Source organism: Aristolochia californica, unplaced genomic scaffold (genome assembly GCF_029961685.1).
Source record: "Aristolochia californica isolate CCGP_79_NKW_82.1479 unplaced genomic scaffold, dmAriCali1.0.hap1 SCAF_12, whole genome shotgun sequence".
Lineage (NCBI taxonomy): Eukaryota > Viridiplantae > Streptophyta > Magnoliopsida > Piperales > Aristolochiaceae > Aristolochia > Aristolochia californica.
In genome coordinates, this window is record NW_027181793.1 from 21090081 (window position 1) to 21103527 (window position 13447).

Sequence of the window (13447 nt, forward strand, 5' to 3'; positions counted from 1 at the left end):
AACCAAACTCAAACATATATAATTTCGAGCTTAACTTAGCCAGATCCCACCCCTAGCCATAGTTACACCCAAAGTTAATTGAACAACTTAACATAAATAAAAGACTAAACACCTTTTACTGAAACTTCATCCTACGAGATTCCTGTAAGACTCCACCATATTAATTTTGGCTTTGTGAAACTTCTTATTGTGAGAGTCTTGTCAAACTCTTTCATATTTACTCTTCAACACATCTAATAATATATTTTTTATTTTAATTAAAAATTGACTCTTTTTAATTTTATTTTTGATTGGGGCAATTTCAACTATGTCATGCATAAAAAAAAAATGATCTATTATACATATAAAGCAGATATGTTTTGGACATGTTTTGAACTCAACATATAAAGCAGATATGTTTTGAACTCAACAGTACCAAAACACAAAAAACAAAAAAGGGAAAGAAAACATGAAACGGAATCAACAAAAATAAATGTTTGCGGCAAAAGGGTATTTCCTCTCCCTAATAAATGTGAGAAAGTTAAATTTACATGAGATCGTCATATACAATCGGCATCTGCATGCAGTAAGACAAAAACGTGAAGGTTCAAATTTTGACATGAACCATTTCTATTATGAACATTTGAGTGTTCTGATTCAACATTTTCACTTCGACATGCATGCATTCAATTACCACAGCAGCAAGAGAATTCCACAACACTCACAAATGAATAACTCCACAAGGGATTTCTGTGTTTGGCGACAGAACCTGAAAGGCAGTGGATGCAGTAAATGATAGAAATGTTCAAGATATGGGCTTTGATGATGCCTTTTGCCAATCAAATCGATCCCTTTGTACAGAATGGTTGAAGAAACTGTCCTCCATCAAGGCAAAAGATGTAACAAGAAGTCCGGACTAAAGTTTGCCTGGTCTGGAACATATAAAACACCTGTCAGGAAGTTTAGATGACCTTGAGATACTAAAGAAGTGATCGATGAATGTACAGGAATATTGATCAGTGTAGATAGAACTCCAGTTCAACGTCTACTTCCTCAAACGATTCCTTCCTGCAACACAGAATGAACCAACCGTAGTTAAAAGAAAAATTATTCCCCACTATCAATTGATGTTCACATGTTTATGTAATTTAGGGGGGGGTGTTGGCTATCACCATGCTCACTGGGACCCAAGTTCATCCTCCTCTATGCCATACAGACACTTCAGTTTGTTCAATATGGAAGACAAAAACGAAGAATCGATGCTGCTTAGAGGAGCAGTTACCTCTGGTTAAACCCAATCAAAGCACGGGTTTACCTCTGCATTCGTAATTGACATTCATACTTAATAATTTACAGGATTACAGCCTGCTTTTGCTATCATCGCCTTTATATAGATACAAAAACAATCATCGTTGGACTTCTCAATAAGTGGTCTGAGATTGGTTGAACAAGACTTCTACGCAGTAGAGGAGCCTTTCAGTTTTTCAAGTAGACAGAAGGCACAGAACAAGAATAGATGCCGCTGCCTGAGGAACAGATGATTAACCTGGTCTCATTTAAACCCCATTCCAGTTTCATAAGTACCAATCCTAGAACGCAGATAGCCTAAACTAGAAAATTAGTCATACCTGTTACTCTTGGATTACTTCCCAGAACCTTTTCAAACTTCCTTGATTGAATCTTTTCCAAGTCAGGAGCAATTACTGCATCTAACTTGACCAACCACAGTGCAACTGATGATGTTGTTTGGGGAATAGTGGGGAAGAAAACAACAATCTCTTCAAAAGCTGTGTTCGGACCCATAACAGTTTGTTTCTGGCACAACCACTCCTCATTGATCGCACCAGCAAAGTCCGTGAGAACCTAGCCATGAGTTTCACATAACCAGCTCATCAGCATGAGCATTACTATAGCAGAGAACGTGCACCGAGTCTATGTAAGCACTAATAAATAAAAGAGAAACCTGCAAAAGCTCAGGCAGTGATGAAGTTCGTCTCAGCCGCTTGACCCAAAGCTTGTGAGCAGACTTTGTCCAAGTACCAACTAAAGCTCCTTCAGGCATCGCTGCCTGCAAAGAATTATGAAGAATGTCCATTTTCAATGTATCACTGAAGATGATATAAACAGAAATAGAATCAACGAGATCAGTTGCAATACTAAGCATTTCACAGCAAACTAATAATATCGTGTTGCAAATACTGATTCTTAAGGATCAAATGATCTTTGTTGGAGGGTTCGACCATCATTTCTTTCTTTTAACTTTTTTTTCAGGTAGAGTATGCATAACACTGTCATTCATCAGATGGAATTTTCAAATCTTAAGGTTCGTACACAAACCAAAAAAAAAATAAAATAAAAATCTTGTTGTTTGTAGATCTAGTACTATAATAGTTACAACAAGCCTACACAGAGAGGAAGTCAGTCAGAAAGAGTAAAATATACGATTATCAACCAGAATAATCACCCAGCAATTTCAGCTCACCTTCTAACCTTTAGACCTCTCTCGTGTATCTGTGCAATATTCTCTCCCTCTCGCTGAGAATATGGTTAATTACATATGATAAAATAGACAAAAGAAGAGACTAATCAACACAACATGCTTTTTCTGATAACAATTTTATCAAGATGAACAGGTAAGACAGTTTGCCCCATCGGTAAGAAGTCAACCTTTTAAAATTCAGGAAGACAAACTTATAAAATTCAGGCATTGATGACCAAAGTCAGGGAGACAGCTAAAAGGTAACACTCAAAAGTCCTAAAGAAGAAAAACTAGTACAGTAAAGGAACTAGCAAACATAAATATTAACAGAGGAATATCTAAGAATAATCTCCATTTAAGGGTTTATATAATAGATGATGACCACTAAAGGATTGGAATATGATTTGTGAACAGAATAGATTTTCAACAGGCCTCACAGACCAGTTTTGGTGAATTTAGCCAAGTACAAAAAATTCTAAAACTTAAAAGAGCAAATACCTAGAAAAGCAAAAGTTCATAACAAGGAGAAGAAACAATAGCAGCCTTAGAATTCAATGTCACAGTAAAGATGGTGTTCTCTCTAAACAAATTGATGTGAAAGGTACAATCTAAGAAACAAGAAACAAAAAAATCCCAAAGAACTGCTGATGAAAAAGACGCTTAGTGATAAAAATGAGAAACAACCTCTACAGCATGAGCTGCCGCTTTCAGGGATTGTAGCTTTGATGATAGAAGCTTATGCTTTGGGAAATCTTCACTTTCTTCTTTTTCTCTACATGTGGCGATGTGAACAGCATACCTTTCTTCCAGATCAAAGTCCAGCTCAAATGTAGAATGGCATGTCTTACAATGCTTTTCATCCCTCCAATACAGGTCATTGCAACTCTCACAGCGAGTTAGTGATTCAACAAATGACCGTTTACCATATTTCACTGCACTAAGATTTGAGTAAAAAGAATCCCAAAGCCATGAATCAAATGCTTGAAGACGATCCCACTTTTGCCTTTTTTCTTCTCCCTTCTTCTCAAGATCAAGAAACATAGTGCCTGATGGCACTGAAGGATTGTTTGTGCACTCAGATAACAGTGTACTGTTATCTACATCTGAGACCGGAGATGACCCATTCCCGTCGTGTGGATCAGAGTCATGTAGATCAGATCTTAAAATCTGTATAGCATCTTTTACTATTGCCATGTGGCTGGTCATCACTTGACAGAGAGAAGCTTCACACCTCTCCAGAGATGCAAGAAGGTGTGCTTCTCGTGTACCCCTACTGTCCAAAACTGACAACAGAGCACACAAGGCCTGCATGACATTCCACAAGGATCAATAAATGTCTTCACAAAAAATAAAACAGTAGACTCAAATATAAATCACATGGCAAGAATGCTGTACCTCTTGGCTATCAATAATCTCCCAGTGACCATCTTCAGAAGACTCAAAATAAACCCTTCGATGCCCAGGATCATTTTCATCACAGGGACCAAGGAAAAGCCAATAACTATTGTACCTACGGTCGGATCCTAAATATATGGACTGCAATGAATGTATGCAGGATTCAGACCCTGCTCGTGCATTGAATGCATGCATCTGCTTCATATTATGCATGTGCCCCACATGATCCCATGATGGCTTCAGCGAGATCTGTTTATTGACTGTTGACCTCTTTATTTTTGCACCAGATCCACGATGTCGGATGATAGGATTGCTTTCCAAGTTCACATTCACCGAGTCCTACATAATGAATTACATCAACAATGTTAATGTCAAATATAATTTTGATGTACATTTTTTTTTTTTGAAATAGTGCTGATTTTTTATGTACATTTATGTTATCTGTTTTGAAACTTTGGATTTTTCTCATTTCCTACTAACTATATGCTAAATTCTGTAGCTTCTGTACAAAATTCATCAAAGTAAATAAAATTGTCGCCTGCCGATATCTGCAGAATAACCTTTGTTTTGAAATAACAAACAATTGGGACCGGAGTAAGTAAAAGCAGAATCCAGGATTTGAGGTGACTCAATCTTTCTATGAAGTTTTTTTCTATTTTTTTTTCCATGAAAGATGGACTATGTAACTTTCTCAAACACAAAATAAAAAGGGTTGAATGGATCATGAAGGAATTTATACGTTGAGAGTTTCTTGAAAACAGTTAACACATGAACACAGACAATCTAAAGTTACCTCAATCCGAACACATGGAACAGCACTAGTAAGGTCTACCAGTGCTACCAATGCATTCAACTTCTCGTCAAGGGTTAGATCTGAATATTCACCCTCCATCAATCCAAGCATCCACACTTCCCCAGAATGACTCTCGTCAATCTCAGTTGCTTCAGTTCGTTGATAACTCTTTTGTCTTCGTCTACTCTTATGCTTAATAATTCTGTTTTCAAGTCCTGAAATGACCACCTCAGAATCCTCAGAATCATCACTATTGCTATCACTGTCAGAGTCTGAGGAGTCATCATTAACACTCCCCGAATCCTCACTATCAGACTGATACTTCTCAATTGCTTTTGAAACAAGAGGATTGAGCCGAAGACGATAAGCACATGGAGAGATCTTCTCAAACAATGTTAAATCACTAGAAAGTGATGTACAAATGAGTTCTTCTACTTCCTTGACCGTGTTAAGGAGATTTAATCCAACAATCTTGAAAAAAGAAAATAGATTGATGTGTTACTAATTACAGCCCAAATTCAACTTACAACCAGAAAAATCCATGACAAAACCACCTTTCTCAAGTACTCTACCTGAGGATACTTCGCTAACTCGGATATTTTAGACCCCTTGCTTCCTTGCTCAAATAAGATATTAAACAATTCACCTTTCAAAGTACCATGACGGAGACCAAATCTTGTCATTCGATTCCTTCCCTGTTAAATGCAAATGAAGTGAGTTCAGGAAGATCTAGTACACTGAGGAGTTGCAGAGACACAACACATCCATTGATGCAAGAACAGAAGGTCTAAGCACCTTGATAAGAATCTTTCTGTTAAGAGGATTTTGTTTTATACCAAAACCTGAAGCAATCAAAACTTGCCGCATAATTTCCGTCCAGGTAAGAGAATTCAAACATGTATTCCAGAACTGTACATTAAACTCCTGACATCTAACCTGCCAAACAGACAGATCATGAAATAATGTTAAAAGGAAAACAAAAGCAGTGTGCACAGTGTAGCAGAACCCAGTAGATTTCTCTCGGATCAAGCAGGCATTGGATAAAAAGTTTAGATGCAACTTTTTTAAACAAGTCTTGAAATTTTAAAATATACTTTATCGATAGTAAAATTAATCGTGTGGAAAGGAAAAAAAGATAAGACTGTCTACTGAAATAACACATAGAAGAACATGAAGTATCAAGAGCTCACAAATTGAAGAAATTGAAGATATCTGCTGTCTTTACTAGCCCGAGGAAACAATCCACTGCTAAGCTCCCTTTCAACATCGGATAATAAAAGCTTGAGGACAGCCACATGAATTTTTCCAACCAACGAGGAATCCTTAACACAAATTTGAAAGAAGATAAACAACTTATAATGTATTAATGAAGCTCACAGATATTCACCTCTAAGAAAGACCTATAGCAGCTCGATCTAAAACAGTTGGCCTTATATGACCCAATTACCTTGTCATGAAATGCTTGAACAAGCTCATCAAATGTAAAGGTGCAGATATCAATTGTGATTGCATGAGTATACAAGAACCTGAAAACCTGCCCAATATTCCCATTTTAGTATGTGCTTCTGTAGATGCTTGAATATATTTACAGGGAAAGTACAAGTTACCAGTAAACACCAGAAAATAGTACTTGTATCTCAAATTACCAAGCTGTCCAAATCATCTTGCAAGAAAGATAGCACAAACGAATCCAAATAAAAGTCAGAGACCTCTCACCTTAAACAGTTTCTTGAGAGTCTCCAGTTCCCAAGGGCGGCCACAGAAAGGCTGCTTCATCTTTACAGATTGAGGTGGAAACCTTGCCAGCAAATCTAAAAAGGATAACAATATCAACAACATAAATATATAAAAGAAAAATTCAGAAAACATGAAAAAAGAATGTATTCCTATGATCCTGCGATGAATGCTTCTGAAGAACCAACCAAAAGCCAAACCTTTGCAAAGAGAGCAGCCATGCATTCCATTCATTTGCAGATGAGCGGAGCATGTCAAAGGATTTGGCCCAGCTTGTAGTTCTCTAAGTTCTAGCTCCTCATCATCCATTAAACCTGTCAACTCATTAGATAGTTCATGGAGTCTCAAACGTTCAAGAGCAAGTTCACATTCTACTTTACTTGGCTTCTTTTGATTTCCAGCATATTTAGATTCAACCTGAATGCATTAACAAAGTAAGATGTCATTAAGCACCATGCCGCAGGACCAATTCTTAATCTTTCTTACATTGAACAAAACAACTCTGATCCAATATTACTGAAGCATTTACCCTTCTTTTTCTTACTGGAAGCTTCCTTTTCTCCAATGCTTTTCTTCCCAGATTTCGCTGCTTCTGAAAAACACAAATATGTAATAAGCAACCCTTTCACCTCCAACAAACCAAAAGATTGGCAGCAACAAAGCCATGTAGATCCTGTTCAATTCTTCAAAACAAATTAATCATAAATCAGGTGTATATATGAAATATTACCACAGCAAGCATTTGAGATTGTGATTTTCTTGATTTTTGGCAAGATCGATGACATTTAGAAGTTGCACCAGAAGATTTTGTCACTTCCTCATGAACAAAATTTAATCCTGTAGGCAAGCCTTTGGCATCTGGATTTGTAGCATGCCATACTGTCATTAGACCTTTCCCCATGCCATGTTTCCTCACTCGATCATTTTTCCTTTGCCCAACTTGGGAGTCCAGGATGGCAGGTGGTTTTGAGACCTGAATCAGAGCGATGAGGCAAAGTCACAAACACAGTAAGACAACATCCTGCTCAACAAATTTATCCAATATTTTATATTTTATTTTTGTGAAAAGCATTTGTCCAAAAATTTCATACAACAAAATTTTTTTACAGAACAAAGTTCAAGTAATAAAAAAGGTTTGACAAAAATAAGAAACAACAGAGATGAAATGCCATAGAACTGTAATGCCCAAGATTAGAATCTGAAGCTTTGTGGAGAGTAATTCTGAGAGAGAATGAAAAGAGAACAGATACAGAAAATAACATAATGAAACACACATCTGGTAAACATCGAATTGCAAATGCAATATCTTTATCTAAAACTCAAGGCTTGTACTAATCTGATTATGTGATAGAAGCCAGAAAAGAAAAGGACAAGTTTCAAATGATTCATACAGCAAAAAACAAGCTTTCTTATTTCACAAAAAATTTGTACATCAACACAAAAGATCCCCAAAATTGCTAATCTGTTAGCAAATACTAAATTCCTTATACTACCTTTCTCCTTTTAGTACATCTTTGCATATCATGACAAGAAAGGTTAGAATGCTTTGCACCTGATCAAAGAAAACTTAGTTAGTTCCTAACACAAGACACAGGTGAAAAAAGAAATAAAGAAAGAAATTAGAAAAGCTTCAATAAAGTAAAAAGAAAAAAAAATAAGAAATCAAGAATTCACTGAAACTTTACTTAATAACTAATAAGAAGAGAATTTTCTTTAACAAAGCACCACTGATTTAGAAAAGAGAAAGTAAAGCATAAGTTTGTGTTTTATGGGCTTTTCCAGTAGATTTTTTCTTTCCCACATTGGCCAGAAAACATGGCATGAAAACTTTACATGGTCAAGTAAATATTGCCACTGTAAAAGTTTTCTGATGATTGTCTAAAATTATAAAAATTTAAATATTCAGACAGAATGTCATAAATGCGAGAACCAAGTTATTTCTTTCCCCTTCAATATAAAGTTACTAACTTTCTGTTTTGGACGATAGTGAAAATGAATTCAACATTAGTAAAAAACAATGTATATAGGGCCCCGAAGGGAAAAATGAATTCCGCATCAAGAGAAAAGGTACATAAGGCCCCAAAGGAGGAAGAACATAAAATCTAAATGCAGGAAAAGACACATACTACAAGGGCATGAGCCCATAAGGAATCCCAACATGAATGAATTATAGGAATTACTGAGCAGCAATCCCATCCTTTGTGAGGAAATTAGCGAACTGGTTGATTTCCCAATTATGTTACCATGTCGTCTCACAATAAGAGGCGATTTCAGAAATTTCATCAAAGTAATCAAGAAGCCGCCATAAAGAGATGAACACACTAACACTCAGGTAATCACCAGAAGGAGTAAAATACATAAAAGATGATTCTACCCCAGTGATCTTTGATAACTTCGCCTCTGCCAGTTAGCGAGGTCTCAAATCAAAAGAAGCCACTACAATCCTGGGAGATGGCAACACTTTAGAAGCTTACCAGCCCAAAAGAGAACGTGAAGATAAACTTTATCACTCACACTCTAAATTTGTCTGAGACTTCCAATCAAAAGGGCAGTAGTTTCTCTGCTTGTAAGACCCACTAATGGCAGCAAACAAAAGGTGCCATAAGGTGTCACGAGATGTGGTTGTGTGCCAGTGAATAAAGTTGTTAACTTGACCAACCCAAATGAATGGGTGGCAAGATAAGTATATTTTTCCTCATAGGGAATTTAAGACTTCTCAAAATCATTGAACCGATTCCTGTCCTGTAAGATGAATGTGCTCATTCCAATCACAAAAGTATAGCAGCTTTCAAACAGAAAATAGCTACAACTTGACTTTCATTTATTACATGCACACTACTGCAGTAATTTTTATGTAGACATTTTAATTTTTTTTAAATAAAGACATTTAAAACTTCATGCAGCCAAAAGCCCCAAGCTCACTTTTATCATCAGGAACCATACCAGCATGCTTCCCCAGCATCACAGTTTCTTTATATAGATCCTCCGACCTGTAAGAGGATTTTTCTATCTACGCATCAACTTATATGGGTGTAAATGCTGTTGATGTCCAGAAAAATAATAAACTTTTCTTTTTATCTTTATTATTGTTGGTTATATTCGTAGACCAGGATCAGCACAAATTACTAACCAGAAGGTTGCATTCAAGTGATTTTCAAACTATTAATCAATCTATCAAACGACGCTTCTAGATTGGCCCATCTAAAGACATGCTTCCTTTTCCAGAAAAAGGAGAAGTACCGACTCTCTTGTATTTTACTTGTAGAGAAATTGTAACCGAACAGAAAGAAAATACCTGACAAACAGCCAAATGTTCCCGCAGGAGGCGAATCAAACTCTCCTCCAAGAGGAGGACCATCCTTGCGAAACACCTTCTTCAGAATATAATCAGGCGACAACATATCCTGCACATGGTAAAACTGCTTTCTTTGCTTACAGTTCCTGATCTGTGCAGGAGACGTCAATTGGTCTTCACGCTCAGCACACCCCTCTTTCGACCATTCCAGTTCTAAACTTTCGTCTTGGCTAAGTTTTGAAGAACTTTTGCTTGTTCGTCCTCTCCTAGTGAAGGAACTTCGCATATTTTTTCTGTTTCCAGCACTTCTCGAGGATGTGGAATCCAGAGTCGTCTGATCCCCTCCACCTCCAAGAACAGTTTCACCAGTTGAACATAATACATTTTCAGTCTCTTTTTTCTCCTTCCTCCTCCTCTCAGCAAACCATTTACGGACCTGCTCATACGTTAAGTTAAGAGATGTCGCGTATTGCTCCATTACCTCCTGCGAGGGACACTTCCTCTCTGCACGGGGTAGAAACAATAATCAGTAATGACCTTCAATTCAAATCCCAGAACAAACACAAGCCAGCTCTTTCCAACGTTCAACAACGAGTTGAATTGGATGTCAATAAGCCAGAAACACATAACCAAAACTCCACTGGAAAGCTGCTAGTAGTAATCCTGAAATACCTGAATAGAAATTCTCAAGCGATTGAGTTTGGAACTGTCTTTCTCCTACTTCCACCGGCTTGCTTCTCCATTGCCTCATCATTTTCCATAAACCACTGTAGTCACAAGGAAATCCAAATATAACCTCAACAACGTCAAAGAGAAATAAAAACCACTCGACACAGAAATTTTTCTCGACAATCTCAGTTACCTATATAGTAACAGCAGAACCTCAGCAGAGCAACACGATTCCGTACCTCTGAGTCCCAGTCGCCGACTTGCCGTCGGGAAGGGAAGAAAATATTTTCTTATCTCTGGAGCAGAATTGAGTTGGCTTTGGGGACTCAAACGTCGAATCACCAACGAACGAGAAAATATAAAAAAATACTTGAAGGTAGTAAAATGATCGAGGGAGATAAACAGGGTAGGGTTTTAGCAAGAAGAAGGGGATAAACCCTAAGACACGTGCGGAAAGGGCCAGAGGATGCGTGAGTGGGAACCGTTGATCGCAAGGCCCACCAAAGTGACAGGTAGAGATATTTTGGTGAGTTGGAATTGTTAGTGTCAGGTGGTGACAGGTGGAAAGCTGTGATGAGTGAAGTGTAAACCACCGGTTGACCGGATCGGTTCGGGCGGAATAAAGCTCTATTTCGCCCAACCCGTGAACCCAGATGGAGTTTCAGAGTTCAGGTTGGAAATAGAGAGGCAATGGAGAGTATTTTTTTCACTTATAAGTTAGGTTTTAATATTTAGTTATTAAGAGTATTTGAGTTGTTTAACAATTCCATGCTTAAATGGTTAATTAAGAGGAAGAGTGAGAGAGCATGTTCTCTTGTAAATGGAAATATTACTTACATCCAGGCAGAAGCCTACAGAAACAAAAACTTGGGTTCCATTTGAAATCCAGAGTTTCAGAAGACAAATACGACTGAGTTTTTCTCTTGGTGCTGGAATTTCTCAAGAGCTCCAGTTCATTTCTTTGGTTGACTAACCACATCCTGTATGCCACCAGTGTCTCACTAAATAAATGCCTTTCATTACACGGATGGAGCCCAACTCCACCGAATGGTAAAACCATCCCAACCAATGTGATGGACTTGCACTTGAAACTTTTCTCTGGTAAATGCTGTCTTGCTGCATCAGTATTAAGGTACTTCTGCTTTTCATGGCAAATTATATTCTCTCATAATCAAGGTTGTCTGACTGCAGGGACAAAGCATGAAAACAGAGTCAGATGAGTAATGGTTCAGAACAGTCCCACAGAAAAACAGAAAAGAGATTGGAATGCTGAGTAACATCCCCCAGTTTCAATATCTTAAATGTCGGAAAATTACCAAAGAAGGAGAAGGTTTGTTTTTCTCAGTAAATCGATATGAAATAGAGTCAGCTTTTCTTAAAAAAATAGTCTTGGTATTACCTTTATAAGCATGTCTGTAGGAAGCCAGGCAGGTGCAGTTGGGATGCCAACCCATGCAACCTATACCAAATATGCAGTTAGATAGATGCACTAAAAGATGTATAAACAAACTCAATTTACGAATTGCCAAGAGTGCACAGTTAATCATAATCCAAATAACTAAAAAAACGGAAGATTTTTCTACTAAGTGACTCTAAATTCTGATTTCTGAGAATATGCATCAATAGTCATTACTGAAAATGACAATAAATGGTTTTAACAAATGACAAACAACAGGAAACAACTTACAAGAGCATGTTCTCCAGTCTCAAAAATACGAAGGTCCAAAACCTGATAACATCAAGGACACATTAGAACAACATTTTTATGACAAAAAAAAAAAAAAAAAAAAGTTTCAGCACCCATTTATTTTCTTAAAATGTATAAAAGGTAGTACCTCACCGCGGTCTTCATAAATGTAGTCCAAACCTTTGTAGTAAGGCGGATGCTCAACAGATAAGTACTGAGATGAAACAATGGTAGGAAATTATTCTCTTAGGAATCGGTTTAGATAGTATAGATGGGAGCATTTAAAAGAAAATGGATAAAAAAGAATGTTATTCCCCACTGAAGATCATTAATATAAACAATTGAAATTACAATGTTCAAGTAAATGAACTTACATTAACACTGTTGAGATATATCTCCTTATCCACCCTCACAATCTGCCCTTTCTTCACTACAACAACGAAGAGAAAAGTGAATCTCTTTCTCTAGGGAGAGGTTTTTGTTTGTATGAAAAATGAAGCTGGAGAATAAATCAGTTTTAGTTGGTGTGCAGGTTTTGATTTCGAAGTATCACATAAAGGGAAAAAGATTAGCCATACAGTCTCAAGACTAAGAGTACAGTTTTGTGTTTTCTGGTCCTGATGTTCGGCATCAATAGACCCATAACAGTTAAGGCCAGGCGTACTGTATGGAGTAGAGTTTTAGACAATAGAAGAGCTTGCATTAGGCCAGAAGAACTTTTCCTTCATTCCATAAGGATCAAAATTGTTGAACAAATTATGACCGCAACTGTAGAGCTCATTTGCCGAAACCTAAGTAGTTCAATAATGAGGAAACTTCATCTAATTTGCTGTCCGATTCTCCGCAGAATTTGGACACCGTTTTAGTAGATTCGATTCACTAGAGTTGAAAAAATTGGATACCACAGTTCCAAAATGCCAAACCACTACTCTTAACCAATTCCAAGCGCTATATAATGACATGATAGATCAGGAATCGAAGAGAAACAGCGGTTTCACCCCGTAATCAGACAAAATTGAGTCGGTTGAGTTGGGACTTACTGGAGTAAACGGGTTTCTTCGGCCGCGCTGAAGTCGTAGGTGCCGGGGGGTCTGCACTTTCCGTCTGGGCAACTTTTTCTTTTTCGGGCTCAGCCGCGGAGGCTATAATGAGTAGCGATCGGGGAGGGGGAGGGATTCTCGTCAGGTTTGGTGGAAATGAGAAGACTCGGGAGAAGAAGTGAGACGAGAGAGTAGCAGAGAAGGCCATGAGAGAAAATTTGGATAATGGGTATGTTTCCCGGACGGAGGAAAGTTGTTTCGTCTCTTCCCCGCCATTGAATTTGCAGATAAGAAACTACTCTATCGGCTTTCGTTACCTGTCCATCATCGTTTGAGAAAATATTCGAAAGTTGCAGTTAATTTACGCGCGGACAAC

The 13447-nt window shown here is 37.5% G+C and overlaps 2 protein-coding genes across 4 annotated transcripts; both read right to left on the minus strand.

Annotated features, from left to right (window-relative positions):
• Positions 1–459: 459 nt before the first annotated feature.
• On the minus strand, positions 460–10709 carry LOC137946015 (homeobox-DDT domain protein RLT3-like). Of its 3 annotated transcripts, XM_068792163.1 has the most exons (19): positions 10538–10709; positions 10348–10442; positions 9676–10179; positions 7874–7932; positions 7111–7353; positions 6910–6972; positions 6581–6797; positions 6363–6457; positions 6094–6180; positions 5837–5968; positions 5442–5582; positions 5219–5341; positions 4647–5117; positions 3854–4192; positions 3143–3763; positions 1943–2047; positions 1608–1842; positions 985–1047; positions 460–911 (listed from the first exon to the last, which is right to left on the minus strand). In XM_068792163.1, the coding sequence occupies exons 2-18, from the start codon at positions 10427–10429 to the stop codon at positions 1025–1027; spliced, it is 3540 nt and encodes a 1179-aa protein (XP_068648264.1). In that variant the 5' UTR covers positions 10430–10442; positions 10538–10709; the 3' UTR covers positions 460–911; positions 985–1024. The 3 variants fall into 3 exon arrangements, with proteins under 3 accessions (XP_068648264.1, XP_068648263.1, XP_068648262.1); XM_068792162.1 differs by having other exon boundaries at positions 460–1047; positions 10584–10709; XM_068792161.1 differs by having other exon boundaries at positions 460–1047.
• A 463-nt stretch (positions 10710–11172) lies between these two features.
• On the minus strand, positions 11173–13364 carry LOC137946925 (NAD(P)H-quinone oxidoreductase subunit O, chloroplastic). Its single transcript, XM_068793208.1, has 6 exons — positions 13072–13364; positions 12406–12461; positions 12180–12245; positions 12032–12073; positions 11744–11803; positions 11173–11529 (listed from the first exon to the last, which is right to left on the minus strand). The coding sequence occupies exons 1-6, from the start codon at positions 13277–13279 to the stop codon at positions 11500–11502; spliced, it is 462 nt and encodes a 153-aa protein (XP_068649309.1). The 5' UTR covers positions 13280–13364; the 3' UTR covers positions 11173–11499.
• Positions 13365–13447: the final 83 nt, after the last annotated feature.

What these genes read in the sequence shown, in the direction of transcription:
- LOC137946015 (XM_068792162.1), bottom strand. Translation starts at nt 10,429, where the DNA reads ATGATGAGGCAATGGAGAAGCAAGCCGGTGGAAGTAGGAGAAAGACAG. An exon ending in GCTTGAGAATTTCTATTCAG is followed by an intron (nt 10,180 to 10,347) that starts GTATTTCAGGAT and finishes TACCCCGTGCAG; the next exon opens with AGAGGAAGTGTCCCTCGCAG. An exon ending in AGATTATTGATAGCCAAGAG is followed by an intron (nt 3,764 to 3,853) that starts GTACAGCATTCT and finishes AATGTCATGCAG; the next exon opens with GCCTTGTGTGCTCTGTTGTC.
- LOC137946925 (XM_068793208.1), bottom strand. Translation starts at nt 13,279, where the DNA reads ATGGCCTTCTCTGCTACTCTCTCGTCTCACTTCTTCTCCCGAGTCTTC. An exon ending in GAAGAAACCCGTTTACTCCA is followed by an intron (nt 12,462 to 13,071) that starts GTAAGTCCCAAC and finishes TCGTTGTTGTAG; the next exon opens with TGAAGAAAGGGCAGATTGTG. An exon ending in AGACTGGAGAACATGCTCTT is followed by an intron (nt 11,804 to 12,031) that starts GTAAGTTGTTTC and finishes TATTTGGTATAG; the next exon opens with GTTGCATGGGTTGGCATCCC.